General features: G+C 35.8%; 1 protein-coding gene across 1 annotated transcript; it reads left to right on the forward strand.

Annotated features, from left to right (window-relative positions):
- Positions 1-2,230: 2,230 nt before the first annotated feature.
- Positions 2,231-27,079, forward strand: LOC109702934 (butyrophilin-like protein 8). The gene is made up of 8 exons (XM_074058656.1): positions 2,231-2,279; positions 6,617-6,964; positions 21,570-21,845; positions 24,244-24,357; positions 25,612-25,632; positions 25,725-25,751; positions 26,038-26,064; positions 26,480-27,079. The coding sequence occupies exons 1-8, from the start codon at positions 2,231-2,233 to the stop codon at positions 27,010-27,012; spliced, it is 1,395 nt and encodes a 464-aa protein (XP_073914757.1). The 3' UTR covers positions 27,013-27,079.
- Positions 27,080-27,597: the final 518 nt, after the last annotated feature.

The following is a 27,597-nucleotide window of genomic DNA, read 5'->3' on the forward strand; positions in this document are numbered from 1 at the left end:
ACTGTTTTCCAATTACATGCTATTGTTTCATTCCTTCATGTAATCACCCATGGTGACTCTTGTGCCTAATTATAGTTTCTTCTTAGTCTCAAAGATCAGCTCAGGCATTCCCTCTTCTGGAATTTCCCCAGACCAGGTTATTGTGTATAGGACCCTCTGTGCTTCAGAAGTCAGCACACACCTCTTTCAAGCACTTAGTCTTTTTTACTAAAGGCATGTTTTCATATTACTGCTCATATCCACTCTAGTCTGTAAGCTCTGAGAGGTCAGGGACCTTCACCCACATCTGGAATGTCAATGTGAGGTCCCATTTACTTCTGCCTTTTGAGTCAGGTGCTTTTCTCAGACACTTTTCAGAGTCATTTTATTTCTTAATATAAATATTTAAGGGCAAACATTTCAGAGAACTGACTTACATGAAGGTTTTGGAATCTAGCATCATTTTTCATTTTTGTAAAATCACCAGACCTTTTAAAGAGCTCTTTTAGTTTTATAAAGAAATAGGGCAGAAAATCCAGTTTCCCAAATGCCCCTCCTCCACAGTTATACCTGTTATCAATATATTGCATTTGTGTGGTACATTAGATAGAGTTGATGAACCAATATTGATTTATTCTATTAACTAAAGCCACCCTTTGTATAGTATAATTCTATGGGTTTTGACAAATTTCTAATGTCATGAATTCAGTATTACAATCTTACACAGAATAGTTTTGCTGAAAAACTTTCCGGCTTTATCCATTTATCACTATTCCTCTCTAAATCCCCACACCAAGTTCTTGGCTATTTGCGAGTTTTTAAATCTCCATATCTCTATGGTTTTCCCTTGTAGACGTTATATAGTTGGAACCATGCTATATATAGCATTTGCACACTGGAAACTTTCCCTGAGCAGTTTGCATTTAAGGTTCTTACATGTATTTTTGTAGCATAATAACTTATGTTTTTTACATTGGTGAATATATTCCAAGATGTGAATTTACCATAGTTTTTTTCATTCCTTTATTGAATGAAAGTTGGTTGCTCCAACTTTTGACAGTTGTAAATAAATCAGCTATAACATTTGTGTGTAAGTTTTTGTGTGTATATATTTTCAACTTATTTGGGTAAATATCAAAGAGAATGATTGCTGAATCATATGGCATGTTTAGCTTTGCATGAAATGGCCAAACTGTCTTCCAAAGTGACTGTACCTTTTATTCCCACCAGCAGGGAATGAGAATTTTATTTCACCACATCCTTGCCAAATGTTGGCATTGCCAAGGCTCTAAACTTCAGCCAAATATATTTTTCATTCCTGTTTTATTCTAGCTTTTATTGTGATTTCTTTTAGACCCATGAGTTTTTTAAAAATTAAAAGATTTAAAGTTATTAAAACTGAAAAATCAATGATTTCTTATTGTGTAGGGTTTCCTATTTTTAAATTGCTTCTTTCCTTAATTGAATTGTAATAAAAGAATATGCTCTTTGTGGTAGTATCCGTAGAAACATACTTTCTGATCTAGTAAATGGTCAATCATTGCAAGTTTCCTTGTGCTTACAAGGACGACCATCGCTAATCACAGATGTCCTGGCTTACCGTATTTAATGAATGACTAATAAAAGCATCTTCATCTTTTCCCTATGTGTGAACCTGCATTAGATTCTTTCCCAATACTGTGAGTCTCTTGACATCAAGATACCTATCTAGTCTCATGGTCAGACTCTGAATGCAAGACACAAAAGCAATGGGGCAGGATTACCTCAGTAACCTCACAGAGTTCCACCTTTTTGTTTAAGACCCCACTACCCTCTGTCTGGATGACCTCTCCTTTAGGACTGGATCTCTGCCCCGACCCTCACAAACATCTCCCTGCCAGAAAATAACCTTGCATCTGGCGTTTCTCTTCCACCACTCATGGTACAGACATAAACCAGGACAAAGTCCCCTCTCAGTGTGCACCACCCTATTTCTACCTTCATTTTCTGGTTTGAGATAGACATTTATGGCCTGCCAATAAATGCAAAGATTAAAAGTCCAGAGTCCTCATATTTCTAACTCATGCAACCATGTTGATATGAGGAGGCTACGTGAAGAACAGAACAATTTACTGTCAATTCCAAATGAGCCCCTCCATAGCTCCTGACCCTGGGACAGCTAGACTGGTTCCTCTGTTCTCTAATTAAACTATCCATCCATCTTGCTGTGTCTGGTTTTCATAACAAGAAATCATCCCTCTGGAACACATCCATGGCTCTCGTGCTCATGTTGCTTGTCAGTCTCCTCAAGTTGGGGTCAGGTAAGCTATCCAGGACAGACTCTTTCTGTCCACTTCTTGTTTACTAGCAGTTTGAGTTCTCTACTTGCTAGTGCAGAACAAAGAGGTAGGCATATCCGTGATGCTTATATTTTCCTGGCTTTTCTTAACCACAGCCTGGAAATTACCAATACCAAGGAGCTATGGGAGGCATAGGGCAGTGGGAAGGACTTAGGCATGGTAGGTACAATGAGAACAGCCTAGAAATGCTGTGAGTGGAATGTTGAAGAGGGGCTGTAGTAGTGGGGAGGGCACACACAAAGGACGCTGAGGTGAAGGTATTAGGTGTTTGTTCCTAATTGCATGTGTGGGGTTAGGCAAGGGAAATCTCTAGAATACCTAGACTTCTGAGATCAGTGCATAGCTGGAAGAAGACACTGGTGCTTTTAAGAAAAAAACAATGGTCAAACTCAGGGCATGCTGAGTTAGGAAGCCCTGTGTTATGAAATCTGAGGGTGAAAAAGATCTCTAGATCTTTGACTAGATATCTGGCTTATTTGGGACAGAAATCCAATCTTATTTCTCCTTCCAGTTACTATTCAATACAAAGCCTACTTCATAAGACATGGAGTAGTTGAACAAAAATATCAGAGGAATTTTGAGTAGGCACAGGTCTCTGGGCAGTGTTCAGCAGTATAAAGTTCAGATGAATCCTCATCTTCTCTCTATGCAGGACATATGTCTGTTTAGCTAAACAACAATAAGAAAGGGGGAACAAAGGCATTCAAACTTGCTCTAGCCGGGCACCAGTGGCTCACTCCTATAATCCTAGCTACTTAGGAAGTGGATATCAGGAGGATCATGGTTTGATGCCAGCCAGGGAAAAATAACTCATGAGACCCTATCTTGAAAAACCCTTCACAAAAACAGGTCTGACAGAGTGGCTCAAAGTGAGGGCCCTGAGTTCAAACCCCAGTACCAAAGGAAAAAAAAACCTTGCTCTACATAACAATAGTGTGATTATAATTTATAAAAACCTACTACATATTTTATGAATGACTGGAGGAGAGGAACTTGAAGTCTCCAAATGCAAAGTAATTATAAGGAAAGGGAACTGTAAATTACTCTGATTTTTGTCAGTATACTTGTATACATGCATCAAATAACCACACAGCAAATTACAAATATGTACAGTTAAAATACTAAAAATAATTTTAAAACATGGACTTTTTACTAGCATAATTAATTATATAAATAAAGGATTTCATTACATTTTCATCCATGATTATAACAGACTTTGATCATACTTACCACCTCCATGCTCTTCCTCCTCCCACCACATCCTTACCAGTTCCTCTTTTTATTTTCACGTGCTTCTCTCCCCAGTTCCACATATGAGAGAAAACATTTGTTATTTGTCTTTCTGGTTTATTTCTTTTAGCATGACAATTTCTAGTTCCATCTATTTTCCTGACAATAATATAATCTCGTATTTCTTTATAGCTAAATACAACTCCATTGTGAATATATATCACATTTCTTTATTCTTTCATCTGTTGACAGGCACCTAGGCTGATTCCATAACTTTAAAAACATACACTCTGTTTTCACAACAAAATCTATGTATTTCTTTGCAGGGGAAGTACTGAGGTTTGGACTCAGGGGCTTGTGCTTTTGCTAGGCAGGTATTATAACACTTGAGCCATGTCCACAGGTGCTTGCCACTTAAGCCGTGTCACCAGCCCATTTTTGCTTTTAATTGTTTTGGGGGTTATGGTCTCACACTTTTTGCCCAGGCCAGCCCTATACTTTATCTTCCTAACTATACCACTCAAATGGATGAGATTACAGTTAGATATCAGCTTTCTGGTTTGTTGGCTGAAATATGTCTTGTTTTCTATTCCTCCTAACCCCCTGGGTAGCCTCAAACCACAATCTTCCCAGTCTGTACTTCTTGAGTAACTGGTATTACAGGCCTGCTCCATCACACCAACTATACATGTGCTCTTAAGAGAACCTCTAATTAAGTCCATTCTCATCCATTTCCTGATGAGTTGCTTTGCCTCCTTTCTGGTTTCAGGAGAGGCAGCAGGGAATCCTGAAAATGACACAGAAGCAAGAAAACTTCATTTTTTAACTTTCCCCTTTCCTCTGCTTATGAGCTTTGTGGCTTATAACTTCTCCAAGTGTCAGTTTGCTTGTTCTGACATGGAGTTAGTATCACATTCCTGACAGGACTATCAGAAAACTGCATGAGTTTGTGCATGAAAAGCACATAGTGTACAACTCCCTTGGTGTACAGTGTGTCCATCACCATTTTTCCTCAGTGCTCCCCAGTAGAAGGAAAAGTGAAGAGTGGAAGTTTCTGCTACAGGCAAGGCAAATGACAGCAACAAAGACTGACCAGAGAAATAGAGACATTCTGAAATATTTTCCCTTAGCTCAGGAGCCCCTCACAACCCTGCAGGCAGCACTAACAGCATTCCAGCTTCCCCCAAGCAGATCCAGTGACAAGAGCTGGTTTGCAGGTGGTTTGTTTAGGAGATGATTCTGAGAAACAAAATGAGTGGTTGGGAGAGTGAAGTCTGAAACCATGGAGGGTGTGCTAATGAGCCACAACTGGGACTCAGGCCCACTGGGAAACTTTTGGGGAACCTTTATAGGATTTTAGCATTTAGTGGTTTAGCATCATCTCAATCAGAATGAGAAGAGTTTGAACTTCATCTGCTGCTTCCCATTCATCATAGGGATGCCCTCAAGGTTATTAAAATCTCAGGATTTCTGAGTTGCCTTACCCCTGGGATCACTAAGTTCCAAATGGGAGAGGAGGCCTTAGCAGAGGGGAGAGGCCAGTTTCCTAGGGTGGAGCCATCAGCAACTGTGGAGTGTGCCCATCCTACTGTGGGTTACACAGAGACTGAGTACATGGTAAGGGGCAGGGCCTTGAACTCTGCTATGCCAGGTGAGTTGGTCAGAGACCATGCTACAAAGCCACAGTTCATCTAATAACAGTCTGCTTCAAGAATGTGTGAAATTCAATAAGACGTGCTTAAATTAAGAAATACTTGGGCTAAAATAAAATTTTTCACTTATTTGGGAACTCACACATAAAACCTGTTTTGCCTCCTTTTCATATACACCCTCCCACACACACTTAAATGAAAAAATTGGTAACTGAATGTTTCAACATTAATCAAGAGAACATGTCCCCAGTCAAAGGGGTTGTGTTCACAGAAGTTGAAGGGAGGGAGTCTCTATAATATGTTGTCTCTCTAAATAGGAAACTATTACAGAGCGGTAAGTGTGATTTATATCAGGAAAGTTACTGAAATGATCATCAAACAGATGAGCAAATGAGAAGGAAAAATGGTACTCATCATTCACACATGTAGCCCTTGTTTTTAAGCTCGTGGCCTGTGCTAGACATGGGATTCAATTCTGTGCAAAACAGCCCCTGTCCACATAGCTGAGAGAAAAATTTCCAGAAAACAAATCAATTTTAAATCCTTGGTACCAGATGATGAAAAAAGTTTTAAAATGAAGGTGAGGGACAACATGTATATGAGGACCAAAAAATATGAAGAAAATGAAGGTAAGACTTGTCAGTGAAATGTCAAATCAAGTACTATTGAATGCCAGAATCACAACGTGGAAAAAATACTGTTTAAGTGTAAAAAGTACATGCTATACAAAGATTATGCCACAGTATAAATGCATTAAGAAGAAAGCTCTAAAATAAAAACTGGAAAATCTCCTTCTCACAGTGTCATAGTGCATCTTTCATATTTTGACAGACCAAGTAAATAAAACAAGGAAGCACAAATACAAGGTTAGACTGATGGTCAAAGTGTATGCATTCTTCCATTGAAACAAAATTTAATCACATGTATGAAGGAAAGAAACTGGCCCAAACTGGAGATTTATGGTCATACCCATTCCCCATGGGTCATTGCAAAAGGGGCAGTCCTTTATTTTTAGTTAAAAATTGGAAAGGGGCTGTTGTAAGTTTTAGTGAAGCAGACAGGCAGAAGGGAGAGAATGTGGGTATAAAATGTCCTCTAGTCAGCAGGTCTGCATTTGGAAAGTGTCTTTCATTTGTGTGGGTAACATACTTAGTGTCCCTGAAACAGTTTTTTACCTTGAAAATGAGAATATTAATAATATACATCTTTTTGGATGTTTGGGAGGGCTGAGTGAAGTACCTGATGAAGATATGTCAAGTGTAAGGAGACATGAGTCATAGCTATGAGTCCCTTGGTTTAGTAGGGACATTGTAATAAGTGTTCCACCCCCTTGCACTTGAGGTCTGAGTAGGATATATTGATAAGGGAATTTCTGTTATGTGTCATCAGTTATTTGGGTTATTTTTCTTCCCACAGGGCAGTGGCAGGTGGTTGGGCCTGACAAGCCCATCCAGGTCTTGGTGGGAGAGGATGTAATAGTCCCCTGCTTCATCTCGCCTGAGATAAATGCAGAGGCCATGGAAGTGAGGTTCTTCAAGGAAGAGCTGAGTGCTGTGGTCCACCTCTTCCGGGATGGGAAAGATCAGAACTATATGCAGATGCCAGTCTTTCAAGGGAGAACAAATTTGGTGAAGGACTTCATCATGAATGGGCATGTGCTCCTGAGGCTGAAGAAAGTCACTCTTTCAGATACTGGCCTATACGGGTGCTGGTTTGGCTCACAGACATATAGCCAGGAGGCTACCTGGGAGCTACAGGTGTCAGGTTTGTTGCTTATTTCAGAGAAATCACAATTGAGTTATCTTATAGAATCATCCTAGACTTTACAGTTTTTTGAGTGAAATTTTTTTCCATCTTCGATCATTTACTTAGCAAACGGTACCCTACATGATCATTTTGTTATGTCTTATGTGTATAGTTCTGTCATTTTATCACATGCATCATTTCACATCATTGTCCCATCACCACAAAGATGTCTCTCTGCTGCCTCACTCCTCCACCCCGCTTTTTGGCAGCACTGAGGTTTGAACCCAGGGCCTCAACACCCGCTAGCCAGGCACTCTACCACTTGAGCCACTCCCTCTGATAGTCACATCCATTCTCCTCCTTGCCACTGCTATCCCCACTCGTAGAAATCACTAGTCTGCTCTCCATCACTGTAATTTTGACAATTCATGAATGTTACTTAATAATGGAATTTAGCATGTGATCTTTTGAGATAGTCTTTTTCATTCAAAATAATGACTTTGAGATCCATCCAAGTTGTTGCTTGTATCATTAGTTCACTCCTTTTTATTGCTGAGTAGAATCATGGGTAGGTTTTTACGTGGATATAAGTTTTCATTTCTCTCAGATAAATTCCCAGAATATGATTTCTGGGATGTTTGTTAAGCATATGTTTAAAGTCTTTTTCCTTTTAATTAATGTAGTCTTAGTTGGTTTAGGTTGCTATAATGAAATAGACTGGGTAGGTAATAAAGAACAGAAATTTATTTTTTACAGTTCTAGAGACTAGAAATCCAAGATTAGATGTGGTATGGTTGGGATCTGGTAAGGGCCCTCATCCATTGCAACCTGCTGACTTTTCAATGTAATGTTATATATGGCACAAAAAAGGCACAAGAACTCCCTGGAATTCTCATTAATGATGGCATCAACTTCATGACCCACTTATCCTCCCAATTTATAATTTTACATTTCCCTTTCCAGTTTAGATGTCCTTTGTATCTTTTCCTTGTAAATTTCTCTGGATGGAAATTCCAGTACTCTGTTGAAGAGAAGTGTCAAGTTCATCTTTGAGGTTTTCCTTTTCTTAGAGGAAAAAATTATATTCCTTTCACATTGAGTATGATGTTCAGAGATTAATAAGGACTTAATTATATTAAGGAAGTTTCCTTCTATTCTTAGTTTGTTGAGTATTTTTATGATGACAATACTAGTTGAGATAATTATGCGTTTTCTTCCTTTATTCTGTTAATTTACCGTATTACATTACATTTAATCAAATAGTTGTCAATGAACAGCTATACATGGTCAATTATTTTATTCTCTAACTTTTTGATATGTTGGATAATTTAAATTACTTTTTGCCCATTGTATTACCTTTCATACCTAGGATAAATTGCAGTTAGTCATGGTACATAATTCTTTATATACACTGCTTGAATTGATTTAATAATATTTTTGAAAGACTGGCCTTTGAAAGTGAGTGTGAAAACTGTTACTTCTCTTCTATTTGCTAAATGTTTTCAAGTACTTATTAGTGAAACCTTCTTGGATTTATAATTTACTATGAAATTATAAGTTATAAATCAAGCAATTTTCAATGGCTATAAAAATATTCTGAATACATATTTCATTATAATTGAGTTTTTGTAGTTTGTGGTTTAAGGCTTTAGTGTATTTCTTCCAAGTTTTCAGGTGTATATGTATACCTTTATCTACCTTTTTCATTGTATACCTTTTTCTTTTTAATTGCTCCATGATCTGTAGTGATGTCTCCTGTTTAATCTGATGTTGGTGATATGTTCATTCTTTCTTTTGATTTTTGTCAGGATTGCAAGATTTTCTTTACCAATTTTCTTTATTTCAAGGACCAGACTTTTTATTTCACTGATTTCCTCCATTATTTTCCTATTTTAAATTTTATTAATCTCTGCTGTTATCTTTATTACTTTCTTCTGTCTTCTTCTTTTCTTATTTATTGATGTAGGAAATGAAAATAATGCTTTGAAAAACTTCTCACTTTTCTAATAAAAACATTTAGTGTTATAAATCTCCCAACCAGTACTGCTTTACCTACACCCACTTTTTTTGTTTTGGGTAGTTAGCTTGGAATTGTTCTCCCTATTTATATGAAATATGCATTTGATAGGGCACATATTTAATCTGTATATTGTTTTTGGTACTATGAACATTGTAACAATCTTGATTCTTCCTTTCTGTGAACATGTAATAGCTTTACTTTAATTGCTGTCTTCTATTTCTTGAGATCACTCATTTATTGTTTTCAGTGTACATCTTTCATCTCCTTGGTAAAATTTATTCCTAAGTATTTCAATATTTTTATATTATATTTTTGTCTTATTGTTTTCTTGATTTTTTTCTAGATAAGTCATTATTGGAATAAAGAAATGCAATTGATTCTTATATATTAATTTCATATAATGCATTTTTACTGATTTCATTTATAACTTCTCATAGTGATTTTCTTGGCATCTTTAAGGCTTATACATACAGAATCATGTCATCTACTAACAAGGATAATTTTACTTCTTTCTAATCTGTATTCCTTATATTTCTTTTTCTTGTCTGATCTCTTTCTTTCTAACATTTCTAGTACTTGGGTGAACAGAAGTGGAGATAATGGCATTGTTGGCTTCTATCACCAGAAAAAAAGATTATAGTTTTTCCCCATTGACTCTCATAGGAGCTGTGGGTTTTCGCAATGACCTCTGTTGGGTTGAAGAAATTTGTTTTTGGGTTTTTTAATCATGAAATTATATTGAACTTTGTCAAATGACTTTTCTAAATCTATTGAGATGATCATACTATTATGCATTTTGTTAATGTGTTTTATCATATTAGTTGATTTGCTTATATTTGCATGTCATGGATAAATTTCACTTTGTAATGATGTATAGTCTTATTGATGCCTTGGTTGCATTTGGGTTGCTAGTAATTTTGGAAGATTTTTGTATCTATATTCAGCAGAAATATTGGCTTATAATTTTTCTGGTGGAATGTATTTGTATAGATTTAGTATAGGGGGAAATGAGCTTCATAATAAATTTGTATTACTCCTCAACTTCTACTTTTTTGAAATATTTCAAAATTAGTATTTATTCATTTTAAATGTCTGATAGTATTCATTTATAAAATCATCTGGTTCTGGGCTTTTAAAAAATTTATAATGGTTGACTCAGCTTTCTATTTCTTCATGATTTGATCTTTGTAGGTTGTTTTCAGGTATTTATCCAATTTTTCTAGGATTGACATATAAGTACCTTATTATCCTTCTTTATTTCTGAGGCATCTGTTATGTTGTTGCCTCTTTCATGTCTTTCTCCTTTTTATTAGTGTATATTAATTGTGCAAAATAGTGGGTTTCATTGCGACATTTTTCAAACATATATAATACACATCAATTGTGTTCATCCCCTATTACATTCTCCTGCCTACTCCCTATTCTTTCATTTCTGATTTAAATCTTCTTTCTTCTTTCTTATTTAGACTTGTTTCATGACCTGACATATGATCCATCCAGAAAAATGTTCAATGGTACTTGGGAAGAATATATATTCTACTTATGTTGAGTAGACTGTTCTGCATATGTCTGATGGCTCCATTTGGTCTTTAGTGTAGTTCAAGTGCAATATTTCCTTATTGATATTTTTGTCTGGATGACTTATTCATTATTGAAACTGTGGTATTGAAGTCTTCTAATATTATTGTATTGATGGTTATTTTCCACTCATGTCTGTTAATGTTTGCTGTATATATTTAGGTGCTCAGATATTGGGTGCATACTACTTATTATTGTTATACCTTCTTAATAAATTTTCATTTTCCCATTATATAATGGTTTCCTTTGTTTCTGACATAAAGTATATTTTGTCTCATATAAATATAGATACAATTTCTCTCTTTTGGCTTCTATTTTCATGGAATTTTCTATCCTTTTGTTTTTAGGTTTTTTTTTCGTTAATGGTTTCTGACAAGCAGCATGTAGTTGGGCCTTTTAAAATCTTTGTTTATATCTTTTTATATTTTGTAACCTTGGTCTGGAGATGTGGCTCAAGTGTACAACATTTGCTTTGCAAGCATGAAGCCCTAAATTCAAACCCCAGTCCCACCAAAAACCCAAAGAAAATTCACCCACCCCCACAAAGCTAAAGACAATATATTTTGTAAACTTCATCAAGTATAACTATATTTCCTTTAAGTAAGTTTAATTTTTTCCATGTCTTTTTAGGTTTAATTGAAAAAATAAATCTGTTTCTATGTGCAATATATTTCTATATGCAATGTGATATTTTGATATAGGCATACATTGTGAAATGATTATCACAATCATTTAACTTATAATCTCACATAGATTTTTGCTTTTGTTCATTGGTTTTGGTAGTGACAACATTCGAGATCTATGCTCTTCACAAATTTCAATGTACAATATAGCACTGTTAAACATATTGCACCATTCTGAACATTAGATCCCAGAACTTATTCATGTTTTAACTGAAATTGTGTACTTTTTGACCAATATCTTCTCATTTCTCAATTTCCCTAGTCCTGACAACTGTGTTCTAATTCTACCCTCTGTTTCTAGAAATTCAGCTTTTTAATACTCTACATACAAGTGTTAGGTGCTATTATAAAGGTTTAGTGTTCAGGATACAATGAGATTTTTCTTATTGAATATGTTTTATTGTTTTGTATATCAATCCCAGTTTGTCTAACTTATTTTCGTATGTCTGTTCTTCTTAGTGTTTCATTTTCTAATTATTTGTCTTATTTCTAATTGACAAATAATTGCATATATTTATGGAATACAGGATTTCTTTCCCTCATCTCTCTCTCTCTCCTCTCTCTGTCTCTCTATATCTCTCTTTTTGAGAAAAGGTCTCCCCATGTAGCTCAGGCTGGCCTGGAACTCATGATCCTCAGATTTCAGCCTTCCAAGAACTGGAGTTATAGCATGCCTGACTTTTTCTTTCTCCTTTGTGTATCTACTTCAGGTTTTTATTTTGTAGTTAACTTGAAGCTTATATCAACTATACAGTTAAACCCTTCTACCATAAGTGATCACAGTTTGATTTTGATTTTGATCACATACAAAAACTCTGCACTTTAACTCCCCTCTTTTATGTTTTTTAATATCATAATTTACATCTTTTAATATTGTGTATACATTAATAAGTCAATGAAACTACATTTACTTGATACTTTTACCTTTTATTCTTTGTACTATAAGTGATTTACACACCATCATTACAGTGTTAAAGTATTGTAAATTGAACTAGATAATTATCCTTAGCAATGAGTTTTATGCTCTCATATGTTTTCAGGTTATTAAATAGCAGATTTTCACTTCAGTTTAAAGAGTTTTTCTCCTTTAGTACTTTCTTGCAAGGCATGTCAGTGGTGAACTTCCTCAACTTTTATTTGTCTTTTATTCTCAAGGTTTATTCATCTGGAGATGAATAAGATTGGGCTCCATTTGTATTTTGGCTCATTTCACTTAATGTAATGTCTTTCCAGGTCCTCCTTACATATCGTCACAAATGACAGGATTTTCTTTTTCTTAAAGGATGAACAATATTACATTATATATATTCATACTTTCTTTCTCCATTCATTTGTGAATGGACACTTATGTTATTTTTCCATCTTGGTCATTATAAATAGTGTTCCAGTAAACATGGAAGTATGGGTATCTCTTCAATATACTGATTTCATTACTTTGGATCTAAACCCAGAAATGGGATTTGTGATCATGTAACAGTACTATTTTTAGTTTTTTGGAGGGATTTTTTTTAGACTGAGTCTTTCTTTGTAGCCAAGACTGGCCGCAAACTCTCAATCCTCCTGCCTCAACTTCCCAAGTGCTGTGATTACAGATGTGTACTACCACACTAGGCTTCTAACTTTAGGTTTTTTTGGAGATTCCATACTATCTTCCTTAATTACTTCCTTACATTCATCTTAATTACATTCCCACCAACAGTGCATAAAAGGGTTCATTTTTCTCCACATCCTCACCAGCATTTATTATCTTTCATCTTTTTTGATGCTAGTCAAAAAGAAAAAAATGTGAGGCAGTTTCTCAGTGCAGCTTTAGTTTGCATCTCCCTAATGGTTAATGTTGTTAAACTTTTTCTTTCATTTTCTTTTTGTTTTGTTTTGTTTTTTTTTTTTGGTGTTTTCAGAGAGGGACTTGGTAGATACCTCAGGGTATCCTGGAATGCCCTATGTAGCCCATCTGGCCTTGAACTCATAATCCTCCTATTTTAGCCTACCAAGTGCTGGGATTACAAATGTTCACCACTAGACTTTGTAGGACATTTTTTTTCACATACCTGTTTGTCATGTATCTCTTCTTTGAAAAATGTCTATTCAAGACCTTTAACTAACTTTAAATCATGCTACTTATTTTCTTGCTGATAAGTTGTTTGAGTTCCTTATTTTTTTATATTAACCCTTTGTCAGATGTGTGGTTTGAAAATATTTTCTCTCCTTTTTTAGATTATCTCTTTCTCCTGTTGATTGTTTCTTTACCTGCGTACAAGCTTTTAGTTTGATGTATATTTTTGCTCTTTTGCCTGTGCTTTTGGGGCATGCCAAAAACATCTTTCTCCAGACTGATTTCTGGAAGCTTTTCTCTTATGTGTTCCTTTAAGAGTATTACAGTCTCTCTAATAAGCTTACATTTAAGTATCTCATCCACTTTTCACTTTTTTTTATATAATGTGAGATAAAGTTCTTGATTTCATTCTTCTACATGTGTACATCTAGTATTCTCAAAATCATTTATCAAAGAAACTACCCTATCTTCTTTACGTAGTCTTGACATCTGTATCAAAAATTAACTAACCATAAATGAAAGGATTTATTATGTGTTCTTTATCATGTTACACATATCTATTTGTCCATTTTTAAAGCCAGTACCATGATTTTTCATTATCACATCTTTTTAGTACATTTTGGAATCAGATAGTGTATATATCCAGCTTTGCTCTCAATTTTTTGACTGAGATTTTTATGGTTCTATGAAAATTATAGTATTATCTTTTCAATTTCTGTGAAAAAGCCACTAAAATTTGATAGGGGTTGCCTGAATCTATATCTTTGGGCAATATGGATATTATAATATTAATTTTCTAACTCATGTTCATGTGGTATCTTTCTATTTGTTAGTGTCACCTTCAATTTCTGTCATCAGTATTTTGTAGTTTTCATTGTACAGATCATTAATCTCCTTGTTAAAATTTATTCTTAAGAATTTTTAGTCACTGTTTAAGTAGAATTGTTTTCTTTTTGTGGAGATCATGTTAATGTATAAAATTCTACTGATTTAGAGCTTAAAATGATGCTAGCACTCAGGAGGTAGAGGCAGAAGGATCTCATATTTGAGGCCAGCTTGGGCAACATAGTGAGATCCTGCCTCAAAAAGACCAAAACTACTTACTTTGTGATAATTTGTTACTGTAACTGTTACTGATTTCATTTATTAGTTCTAGCTGATTGTTTGATGGAGTAATTTAGATTTTTCTTTATATAAGATCATTTTTCTACATACAGATACAATTTAGCTTCTTAATTTTTGATGTGGATCCTTTCCTTTTATTTTTGGCCATACTGGAGTTTGAATTCAGGGCCTCATAGTTGCTTGGCAGGTACTCTACCACTTGAGCCACTCTGAGAGTCATGTTTATTTCTTTTTTTGACTAATTTCTGTGTTTAGTTCTGTTTAGTCCAGTAGTAGGAAATTATATATTTAGTCTGATGGTGGGTCCACCTACGTACATATCTGACAAGATTGGGCAAATTCAGGTTGGTGTGGCAACCTGAGTCTGTCTATCTATCTATTTATCTATCTATCATCTACTTATGTATCATCATGTGCAGCATAATGACATTTTGGGTTATGAAAACTCATGTATGATAGTGGTCCCATAGTGGTCCCATACCACCTAATGATACCCCAACTGTCTTAGTATGTATAAGTACGCTCTGATATTCTCCCAGTGACTAAATTGTGAGGCTAATGATGCATTTCTCAGAATGTATCCCCATCATTAAGTAACACATAACTGTCTGTGTGTATATAGCTACACTCACATTTATATACACACACAGAATATATATTTGCTAAATTATATATAATTATATATCTATAATTCTTATATCACCTTGATGAATTGAACCCTTTAGCATTATATGATGACATTTGTGCTTTTTTGCAGTTTTGTTTACATCATCTGGTATAAATGTAGCTACCTCTGCTTTCTTTTGGTTTTTATTTACATTATACATCTTTTTTCCTTCTCTTTACTTCAGCCTACATGTATCCCTAAAGATGGAGTGAGTCTCTCATAGGCAGTACATATCCAGGTACTTTTATTTTTACATGTTTATCCACACTGTGTCTTTTGATTATAGATTTTAATATTTTTACATCCAAGTAATAATTGATAGGTAAAGACTTTAGCAGTTTTTGTTTTGTTTTCTAAATCCTTTGTTCTTTTCATCTTTTGCTGCTTTCTTTTGGATTTGATGATTCTTTTATAGTGGTATGCCTTGATTTCTTAATTTTTATCTTTAGTATACCTACTACAGTTTTTTTCCTTTGTGTTTATCATGAAGATTAAATAAAACATCTAATAGTTTAACCGGACACTATAGGCTAATAAATAGAATTTCAAACAAAAACTCCATTTTTACTACCCCATATGATGGTTTTGATGCTATAGTGTATGTTTTTTATGTTGTGTAGCATAAATATTTAAATTGTTTAGGTTTTAACATTTTTACTAAAATATAAGTGATTCATATATTGTCAGAGTATTTTAAATTTGACTAAGATGTATTTTTATCATTGGTTTTATATTATCATATGATCATATGACTAATAAGGAGATTTTATTGCAGTTGAAGAACTATCTTTCAGCTTTTCTTTTTAGTTAGCTTGAGTGGTGACAAATTCCCTCAGCTTCTGTTTGGAAAAGTATTTCAACTTCATTTCTGAAAAAACAGTTTTGCTAGATATAGTACTCTTAATGGTATTTTTTTTCTTTCAGTGTTTTAAACAAATCTTCCCCTTCCTTCCCAAAAAGGCTTCTGCTGAAAAATTTATTGATAGTTATATTGACACTCTTTTGTATTTCATCAGTCACTTTATCTTGCTACTTACAGAATCCTCTTTGTCTTTGACTTTTAACAAATTATAATTTACTCAGTGTAGATTATTTTTATTCCATTCTATTTGGTAACATTTGTGTGTCATGAATCTGGATTTCAATTATTCTGCTCAAATTTGGTATGTTTTCAGCCACTATTTTCTTAAATGAAATTTCTGTTCCTTTCTCTTTCTCTTCTCCTTTTTAGATTCTATAATGTGTATATTGTTTCTTTTGGTGGCACCACATAGATTCAGTAGGATTTCCTCACACTTTTTTATTCTTTTCTCTTTTTTGGCCCTTTATTTGGATAATATCAAATAACCTATCTTCAAATTCACTAATTATTTCTTTTGTTTAATCATGTCTATCATTGAACAGCTCTGTTGAATTTTTAAGTATAGATGAATTCTTCATCTTTTTTATTTCATCATTTTTGTTTCTCTTTGTTGAACTTTGATTCGTATATTGGTTTCTTAATTTCATTTGCTTGTCTATCTTGTTTTCCTTTTTAAGAACACTAGTCTCAATTCTTTGTCAGTCAGATCTTAGATTTCCATGCCTTTATGGTGTGCTATTGGGGCCTCATTAGTTTCCTTTGGTAGAGTCATATTTCCCTGATTCTTCATGATCCTTGTATACTCACATTGATGTTTGTGTATTTGAAGGAGTGGCCACCTCTTTAGGCTTTATAATTTTACTTAGCAGGGATATATCAGTCATGAAAGGATATATAAGCCTAGCCAGTCCAGCCTTAGGTTATGTATGGGCCAACTGGCAGTGTCTATATACGGTTGGGTCTTTGTGTTGGGTTTTATAGCTGTACAGGACAGCAACCCATGCTAAGATGTTTGGTACAGCTTTTGGCACATTTCTGCTGTCACATTAGAGTGCTGGCTAGGCTCTATGTTCAGACCAGGCCACTGACTGGGCTCCTTGGGCCAGATCCATTTCTGGTAACTTCAGTTATGTGAACTCGTTGGCTGCCTTCTATAACTGCTTTCATCTGGGCAGAGTTTAAGGCTGTATTCCTGACAGTCTCATTCTGCTAGCTGGACTCTACAGTTGGGCTAGATGCAGACAGGGTTCCACAATTACTCTTGTTCTGGTGGGGTTCCAGGCTGTATTTCCTGGCCATAGGGTACAGGTGGTATGCTCCATGTTCAACTGAGACCACAGACTGGGTTCTTTGGGCCTCAGGTCAGCCATTATTTTTTTAAACTTGCTTTCTGTCTCTTCCTCTTTCTTTTCTCCTCCTTAATACTTATTATATGAATGTTACCTTTCTCCCATAGATTCTACAGACTGTTTTTATTCCTTATTTTTTGTTTTCTCTCTTACTGGATGATTTGTATAATAATCTCAAAGATCACTGATTATTTCTTTTGCTTAATCTAGTCTCCTCTCAAAGCTCTCCACTGTTTTTTCCTAAGTTTAGTCATTATATTCTTCTGCTCAAAATTTTCTCTTTGGTTATGATTTCTTTCTTTCTTTTTGAGATTCCCATTTATTCTTGTATTGTTTTCCTCATTTCAATAAATTATATACATTTGTGTTTTATTGTAGTTCACTGACTATTTAAGACAATTATTTTTCATGCGATTTATAGAATTGTAATTGTTTGGGACCAGTTTTAGTAGTTTATTGTGTTGTTTTAGTGACCTTTCATAGGTGTCTGCACATTTGAAGAAGCAGCCACCTTTTCCACACTTTACAGACTGGCTTCAGTAAGGAGAGGCCTTCACCTTTGAAAGGAAAGAGTATGCTGTAGCATGCTGTGACACCGTGGTAAAGAGTGCCAAGTGTGAGGCAGTTCCAACTCTGAGAGAAATGTGTTTTCTTATGGGCTCAGGAAACTCGTACCAGTAATATCTGAAAGTGTGTGGTCCTTGATGTCAAGGGTGATGGGTTATCTATAGTGGCTGTGAAGAGTGTTGAGGTTTCCAAGTGGTGCATCCGAGTCCAACAACAAGAGACCAGGAAGGCAGCAAGGAGGAGGGAAATTAGAGCTGGCTGTGCTTAGTTACAGCAGACAGCTACAGACAGCTGCATGGTGGCAGGTTCCTTCTATAGGCTCACACATGATGTCAAGGAACACGGCCAGAGTCAGGACCCAGGGCTAAGTATAGATTCAGGTAAGGTAGTAGGGGCTGACATTATATATGTGCATGGTTTTAAGTGCCATTATGAGTTACTGAGAGGGGACATTAGGCTCTGATGCCATCAGTCATGACATCTGAGCCACATTTAATTGGAGGGGGAAAGGGTCCATCCCACATCTGAACAGAGAAGAAAATGGCATACATTTCTCTATCATTTTACTTTTAGGCTAAATATATCACTGAATTATATATGGGTTCCTTATAGAGAACATTTAGTTTGATCTCATTCTTTTAAATGTGTTATACCAATTTGTGACTTTTAATTGGTATATTCAGATCATTTGCCTTTAAGGTAACTGTTGATGTATTAACACTTAAGTCTTCCATTTTATTTTTTTATGCTTTTTTTTACTCTTTTTTTCAACATTCCCTGCTTCTTTTCTCCTCCGTGATTTTCTGTGGGATACTAGAACATTTTCTGGATTGTATCTTTATTATATGTCATGTGTTTGAGTATATCACTTTGTATATATTTCTTAGCAGTTGCTCTGGGTATTATGGTATTCACAGGTAATTTATCACAATTTGTTCATATTGACATCTTAACACTTTGTGTAAGATGTGGAATTTTCACTTGACTCATTTTACATTCTCCACATTTATGTGACATTGTCTTGAGGATTTCTTGTACATATATTAAGTTATAATTTTTGTTTTAATCATCAAATATGGCTTAAGAAACCAATGAGAAGGATAGTCTATTGTATTTACCTTTATTTTTGTTGTTTCATTGTTTTTTATTCCTTAGTGTTATTCTAAGATTCCTTCTTTTGTCATTTCCTTTCTATTTGAGGAATTTCCTTTAGTCATCCTTTAATGCTTGGTTTGATAGCAGCATGGGTTGATAGTAACAAATTCTCATTCTTTTCCTTTAGGACTATGTCCTGATCTTTTCTTTTGACCTTTGCAAAATAATATTTTAATATTAGGCCACTTCTTTAGGCTCCCAAGATTTCTGATAAAAAATCTCCTTTCATTCATATGAAATTTCCTTTAAAAGCAATGCAGTTTTTTTCTGGTTGCTTTCCAGATTTTCCCTTTGACTTTATTTATAGCAGTTTCAAAGTGTGAATTTATCTAGACTTTTCCTTGCTGTTTACTCAGCTTCTTAGTTATGTCTTTTCACCAATTGTGAGAATTTATCAGGTATAATTTCATCAAAATTCTTTTCAGCTACACTCTTTTTTCTCTCCTTCTGGGACTCTGATAAATAAGCATTGAATCCTTTGATACCATCTTACAGGCATTTTAAAAGCTCTCTTGATTCCGAGTTAAAATTCAGTAAATACTATTCTTCTTTACTGAAGTTCACTGGTTGTATTATCTATCATTTCCACTTTACTATTGGTCCAATTCAACAATTCTTTATTTCAGTTGTTACATTTCTTTTTTATGACTCCATATAGTTCTTTTTTAATCCTTTTTCTGTATTTTCATATGTTTCAAGAGATATTGTAATTATTTGTTGAACCATTTTTTGTGACAATTACTTAAAACTCTTTGTCAGATAATTCCAATGTGTGATTCATTTGGTTTTGGCTTAAGTAGATTGTCTGTTCTCAACAAAGTTGATATTTTTCAGATCCTTAGCATGATTAGTGATTTGTCTCAAAATATAACATTTAGGGAATTATTTCAGGATAATCTGAATCCTAGTTAAACCATTTATTTAATCAGGTAGCACCCTCTTTAGATTTAGAATTCAGGTCCAGGTCTGCCTTTGCCAATTGTGGTTAAACACCTTCTGATGTTTTTATATACTTGAACAATTTGCTAATCCTAAATTTCCTGCTGAGTACTTCTAGTGCTGCCTGAGGAAATAGAATCTGATTTCTCAGATGGGACTCCCTGTATCTCTAGGTGAGGCAGGAGAGACTCTAGACCACACAGACAAACAGTGATTCCCCTGTTTTCTTGTCAGTGAGGCTCTGCTCAATTCTTCTCCCAGTAGTACTAGGTCTGCCTGGTGTTGATAGTGATCTGGGGAAGGAAGTGAGAATGCCTGATACAACTTCTATTGGTAGGTGGGGGGAGGTGTATAATAGAGTGCTCTGCTTCAATTCTAGGTCTTTAGACATTCTACCTTCATCTTTCCCCCTCTCCGAGTTTCCCAAAGTGTCCCTCTTGTGTTATCTCCAGGGCTTAAGTTTTTACTTAGTAGAAACTCAGACAGAATTAGACTATACTGTCTTATATAAATCCCCTTCCTTAGAACTTATATCATTAATTAATTTGTTCCATCACTAAACATTTATATGACTCTGTGTACTGGCCAAGACGTGGGGCAAGGCATAGAATGGCACATGGAGGGAAATTTCTATTGGGAATTGGGAGATAGGCAATTAGAAATGATCAAATAAATCCTAACTTCACAAGTAGTGTTATCTTTAGTCCTCAAATAACAATTAGAGTTTAGACTAGAAACCTCCTGGATTCTGATTAGTCCTTTGAACCAAACTCCCAAATGATTAATGCTTCCACCTCTCCTTTCTCATAGATTTTCTCTTTTCTTGCCTTTCTTGCCTGTCACCTGAATTACATCAGTGTCTGTCTGCCTAAGCACACATCTCTTTGGGAGATCCTGGAACCCCATTTCATGTAGTTTTAGAGGGGTTCTCTAAGATAATGTCAAGTCATAACTAACATCTGGTAGAAATCAATCAACAGCTCTACAGGGTTTCAGTAACTACTATGCCTGCAGGTATGGTCCACATTCCTTGGGTCAGTGTGGTCACTTCATGGTCTGATTCTGTGCCAGACTCAACTCATATCCTTTTCTTGCACATCACAGTCCAGAGATACAAAATGCTAATAAGCACTGTAGCATGCCCACTCTCAATCCCACAGTAAAGGAATTGTTCTCTATCTACTTCACTTATCCAGCTATAGAACCCAATTCATCTGACAGAGAAGGGTACAAATGTCACCTCAAGAAAGCTATGACTTCTCCTAATAGTCACTCATTCTGTCCTCAGTGCTAACTTGACTACATTTGTACTATTGCACTTTTATTTGTTTGCAGTAATTTCCCTGTTTATTCAGCAAGTACCTTATTAAAGAGTACTATGTCTTATTAACTTCATCAAATTTGGTTACCAAGGATATTCATGTATGTAGTAGTCACTAAAAGCTTGTGGAATGAATAGGCTGTGAAGGGCTTAAAAAACTGTTATACATGAATGTGAGTAAGAGGGAGAACAAGAGACAGAGGGAAGGTCGTTTTTGTTTGGCCTTGATGAACCTGCCTTAGGACAGCTGTGGCCTTGGGATATGACCTTTGTTTTCACTCCTTTTCTGTTTACTCTGCAGAGATGGGCTCATCTCCTCTCATTTCCATCGTGGGATATGATGGTGGAGGCATTCAGCTACTCTGTCAGTCCTCTGGTTGGCTATCCCAGCCCATAGCGAAGTGGAAAGGTCCAGAAGGACTTGATTTACCTTCAGACTTCAAAGTGAACAAAGACATGCATGGTCTGTTTCATGTGGAGACCACCCTTACAGTCCACAAAAATTCTGGAATTATATCCTGTTCCATCCAACTTGCTGACCAGAAACGAGAACTGAAATCCAGACTATTCATAGGAAGTAAGTGGAAAGGAGCTTGTACACTGTAACACTTCAGAGGAACAGAAACTCTATCTTAGGATTGTTTAGCATTGTCTTATTTTAATGATTAGTTTTGAAAATCAAAGTAAAAGAGGTGTAAAAAGAAAGTCATAAATATTTGATTAGGTAGAAACAGGATTGTTTACAATTCTTAGAAGTGGAATAGGGTGTTTCCTTCACCATATAATCACCCTCATGATGAACTCTCTGAATTAAACAGAATAGAATAAAAATATATATGATTTCAGGAAGGATTTAGAAACTAATAGAATAATGGATGCTAATCCAAATATTTGAGTAATTACAATTAGTGGGAAGAGACTTAATAATATAATTAAAAGACAAAAAGTATAGTACTGGGTTTAAAAATGCCAATTGTTTCATTAATAGAAAAAATATTTAAAATGTGTGAATTCTTTATTGAAATACAAAAAGTGGAAAAAGAGATTCCTGACAAATATTAACCAAAGGAAACCATAAAAAATATATTGGTATCAAGAAAAGAAAAAAAACATTCTAAGAAAAGTTACTAAAAAGTAAAATTATTTCATTAAAAATTAAAAGTCAATTCACCAGGGAAATATAAATATTTTAAATGTAAATAAACTATATGATATATATTTCACACTTATAAAGCCAGTATCATGAAAGCAGAAGAAAAATGACAATTTGTGTGTTCCAAAGCTGATTAGGTAAACAAATAAAAATCAGTGCTAATACTGACAATTTGAGTTACAAATTAAGCAGCTTGAACATATGATCATTAGAAGACAGTACCCTAAAAAACATTTTTACAGTGTTGGCAATCAAACCCAGGGCCCTATGCACTCTAGGCAAGCACTCCATCACTGATCTTCACCTCTAGCCTCCCAAAACATTATTTTAAAGCACACATGGGACACTAACAAAATTTCACCAGTACAAGCACGTAACATGGCTTTCAGAAATTTGCCAGTATATAGTGTCCATGAGAAAATGCTCTCTAACCATAACGTTAACTTAAATGATAATAATAAAAATAATCCAAAATTATTATATGCTTTAAAAATTTTTAAATTTAAATTTTTAAATTTTAAAAATTTTATAAATTTTTAATAATTTATAAAAGATAGAGTCATTGAGAAAAGTCCCTAAGGTCATTAAAAAATTCTTAGAACTGGATGGTAATAAAATCACAACATATCATAATGTGTAAAGTTAAAGTAGTTTTCTGAATCTAAATTATACTATTAAATGTTCATATTAGAAGTGAAAGGACTAGCATGTTAGGTATTGATATTTATTTTAGGATCAACTGAAGAGCGTAAGGATGGAAATAGTAAGGAGAATGGTTTACAAAAACCAAAATTTCAGATTAACAAAACTAAAGTTACATGTTTCCAACTATTGCACATTAAGCAGTGTAGGAAAAACTTGGAGGTAGAACTAAGAACAGAGATAGAGCAGAAATAAATTGGTCATGATAGGAAAGTGCATACTACTAAGTTATGTCCCCAGTCGAATTCCAGGAATTTATATGTTAGCATAAATGGTCAATAATTGCCTACACACAGATAAGTAAGAACAAACTGAGAATCTCTATTTAGTATATATTTAGTATATGGACCAGGTGTGGTGGTATGTGCCAGTAGTCTCAGCTATTTAGGAAGCACAGGCAGGAAGGTGGAGAGTTTGAGGTGAGTCTAGGCAAAAATAGCAGGAGACCATATCTCAAAAGCAAAATTTTAAAAAGGGCCAGGAGTGTGGCTCAAGTAGTAGACTTGCTTACCTAGCATGCACAAACCATGGTTCAATTTTGAGCACCACAAAATGTAAGTATTTCATGGCTGTGACAAATGAGACAGTAAAAATTTTGGGAACAGAGACAGAGAAGTGGACCAATGGTACAGAACAGAGTCAGAACACATATGCAAGCCTAAACTGAAAGATAATGTAGACGGATATGACAATGTACCTAACAGTGTGTAAGAAAAGTCCATTAATAAATGATGCTGGCACAGTTGTTCATTTAGAATAAAATGAAGTAGAATCTCTAACTCATTTAGATAGAAAAATAAAATCCAGATGGATAAAGACTTATTCAGAAACACAAAGGTTTTTTGTTTCTTTGGTTTTTACATTGCTATGTAATGGAGGTTGGCATTGAACTTACTGTGTAGCCCAGGCTGATCTTGAACTCAACAATCCTCTTACCTCACCCTTCTGATTACTGGGATTACAGAGGTGCACCACCACACTCAGTCATAAATGCAACATTTTGACATGTACAAGAAATTATATAAAAATATCTGTGGGATGCAAGAGGATTCCATAAATGAGAGTCAAATTACTTTTGCTGCTAAGCAAACACTAAGGGGTCTCTGGGACCGTTTTTCAGAGACATTTTTCAAGATATCACCCTGGTTACCACCTTCTATTGTACTGATGGTCCTCTGCATTGGTGGAGCTGTTTGCATCATTGGGATGAGGATTTCATCCTCCAAATCCCAAGGTAAGTGAGAGAGAGGGAGGGAGGGAGGAAGGGAGAAAGAAAGAAAGCAAGGCTTATGGCTGATTAATATTCCGACTGGGCCGGTATCAGGGATTCTCAGACCTTTTGGCTCTGTTCTTATTTGGCTCTGTTCTTATAGCCCTGGCCTCCAGAGTCCTATGATATGGTCCTTAGGGATCGCAGTCCTCATCCTCTTCTGTGCTGACTGAAATGACCCCCTCAGGAAACACCAGCATAGCCAGGCTTCTCCTACATTATAGAGGACCCAGATTTAAGGAAAGACTGATTTCCAGAAACTATAGAGCACCAAGATTTAACTTTTTAAAATTACACTGTAGTTGAATTATATATATCACTGCAGTTGAAATTTCTTATATGTATAATACATATGTAAAAGTGGACAACAAGAATGGAGTAATATTCACCCTCAAGAAGAGTTTTCATCTCCAAGAACCAATTTTCTCCTCTTTGGAGGTGACACTTCCCTCTGAGGGCGCATGCCTTAATCACACCTCCCCAGCTCAACTACTTCTCCCTGATATCCTCCACCTTTATAACCTCAGAATCATAGAATCCCATCCCTCTCTACAGTGTGGATGATCTTGATATCATCTTTGATTCCAGATAAAGATGTTCAGTATAGGGATTGGGGATTTGGCACAGAAGCAGAATTCCAGGAGAGATACTGTCATTTATACTCCCTGCTTATCCCACCTGAGTTGTGAGCCATGTTTGTGTTTGTATCTTATACATCATTCTGCTGAACACTAAATGTTCTGTTTTTATTGCAGGAATATGTCAGGAAGAATTACGTAAGTGCCTTGTTATGTTTGGACTCTTCCACACTCACTTCTCTTGAAGCCTGCAGTGTGAGCTATCTGTTCCCTATCATGATTCCACATGGTACAGAAAGCTCAGCTTCAGCAATGAGAGCAGCTGGTTTGTTCTCCCCAATATTTAACAAGAAATCAATCCTCAGATATCAGGAACTTTGTAAAGGACTTTTGCAATCTAAAGAGAAATAAAGAACATTGTCAAAACTGTAATATGGAAATCAGGGTCTAGACACTTTTAACAATTATCTACAAATTTTTCCTATTCATGCAGGATGAAAACAGTAGATTTTGTGTGCTCTCTGAGGGTGTGCAGATCTAAGATGCTGAGGAACCTGTGGGGTGTCTCCCTCTACTCCTTGATTATTTCCACATTTATCCAGGCTTGAATCACCACTGAATATTCTGCTTTCTGTTTCAGGGAAACTCCAGAATGAACTGGGTAAGAGCATTGTCACTTGCAGAACTCTCCTCCCATATGCTCTTCTTGGCCCTGCTCTGTGATTTGTTTATCTTCTGTGTTTTCTGTTTCAGAATGGAGAGAAAATCACAGACAGGAAGGTAAGGGAAGCTATTCCAACTACCCTCCATTGGTGTCTTCCTTATCTGTCCCCGGGTTTATGGATCCCTGAAAGGGCAACCTTGTCATGGACTTCAAAGTTTTGAAGACTCTGAAACTGTCAAAGTTTTCAGCAGATACTGGGTGAGGCACAGTTTACAAAGAGATCTTATTGGTCGTATCATATTTTGTGTCCCCAAAATGGCATCCAGCTTCAGTCTCTCCCTTCTCCCTGTTTCCTGTTCTCCATGAAAGTAATGACATAAGTGTTTTTCTCTTTGCTTTCAGAATTCAAAGAAGCCCAGAAACATGCAGGTAAGGGCTGAGGGAGAAACAGTGAGACAGAGCCTTGGGAAGCCATAGGAGAGGGAACTGACATATATGGGGTTGCTGAGTAATACTAAGAGCCATATGACCTGCATATGACTAATCTGTGATCCACTCCAGGTGCATCTTCCCCCAGATATACTTCCTAGTCCATGGAGGGACAGTAGTGGAATCAGGACAACACACAGAAATTTGTCACTTCACAGCTGGACTTCAAGTGTCAGTGAGGTCCTAGGCTGTACTAGAGATGAAGGAAGGTTCTGGCAGGGCAGTGTATATGGAAATTATCTCCAAGATCTCACCTAATCCCAATCTGAATCTGTATACTATGAGATAGGTGACTTCTGAAGCTCCTTTTCCTCACAATAACACATCCTTTTTCTCCTTCCCCCTATATGATTAGTGAAAGTGACTCTGGACCCTGACACAGCCCACCCCAACCTCTACATTTCTAAGATGCAAGCTGTAATATGTAACAGTCATCCCCAGGATGTACCCTGCTCAAAGAAGAGATTTAAGAGAAGGTGTGTGGTGGCTATTCAGGGTTTCCAGTCTGGGAAACATTACTGGGAAGTGGGTGTGGGAAACAATAACATGTGGTACTTAGGGGTATGCCGGGATGATGTGGACAGGAATGAAAAGTATGTGATTTTGTCTCCAAACAATGGGTACTGGGTTCTTGGACTAGAGAGGGAAAATTTTTATTTTGTAAGTAATCCCAATAGAATCTACTTCTTCCTAGAATCCAATCCCAGTCGAGTGGGTGTCTTCCTGGACTATGAGGGTGGGACCCTCTCATTCTTTAATGTGGATGATCAGTCCCTCATTTACACTCTGACATATCAGTTTGAAGGGTTATTGAAGCCTTTCATTCAGCATAATTCACAATATGAGGAAAATATGACTCCCATAGTCATCTGCCCTGTGCCATCGTGATAAGACAGAGAAGCCTCTTTTCAAAATGTCTCCATATCCTCCCACATGGAGAACAGAACCCTCCCCTAAAGTGACCATGCCCTTCTTCTGCAGGAAGGTGCTCAGAAAAAGCAGTACTTCATAGTCTCCATTAGGTACAGCATTTTTTCCCCAAACCCAGAGCCCTACACAGCCAGTAGAGATGGGTTTTAGTTAATACTCGTCCATCCATGTCAGGAATCGTGGCTGTCTTAATATGAAAATGAAAGAAAGTAGATGTTGGATTTAGTTTACCAAAACTCCACTCAGCTAAGAGACTTTGTATGAGTTGCAACTTCTCATAATCCTTACTTGTCAGTCATAGTGATTCCCACCTCAAAAATCACAGTAAAGTGTAAAGAGAAAAATGAATGTGAATCATGCTTGATTTTGTCAATGGCATAGTGTTTGCTAATTATGTGTTCTTAAATTACATTTCCCCCCAGTATGACCTCTATTTATTCCACATTAATTCATTTTTCCATACTTCAAATAAGTCGTGGAATAGACATTAAGCATCTAGCCTGGGCCAGGACAAAGAACTGAACAGGAGTAAGTACTTCCTAA

Source organism: Castor canadensis, chromosome 16 (assembly GCF_047511655.1).
Source record: "Castor canadensis chromosome 16, mCasCan1.hap1v2, whole genome shotgun sequence".
NCBI classification, from domain to species: domain Eukaryota; kingdom Metazoa; phylum Chordata; class Mammalia; order Rodentia; family Castoridae; genus Castor; species Castor canadensis.

Excerpts from the sequence above, each read along its gene's own strand:
- LOC109702934 (XM_074058656.1), top strand. The coding sequence starts at position 2,231 with ATGGCTCTCGTGCTCATGTTGCTTGTCAGTCTCCTCAAGTTGGGGTCA. Across the intron at positions 6,965-21,569 it reads CTGGGAGCTACAGGTGTCAG|AGATGGGCTCATCTCCTCTC; the intron begins GTTTGTTGCTTA and ends TTTACTCTGCAG. Across the intron at positions 26,065-26,479 it reads AGAAGCCCAGAAACATGCAG|TGAAAGTGACTCTGGACCCT; the intron begins GTAAGGGCTGAG and ends CTATATGATTAG.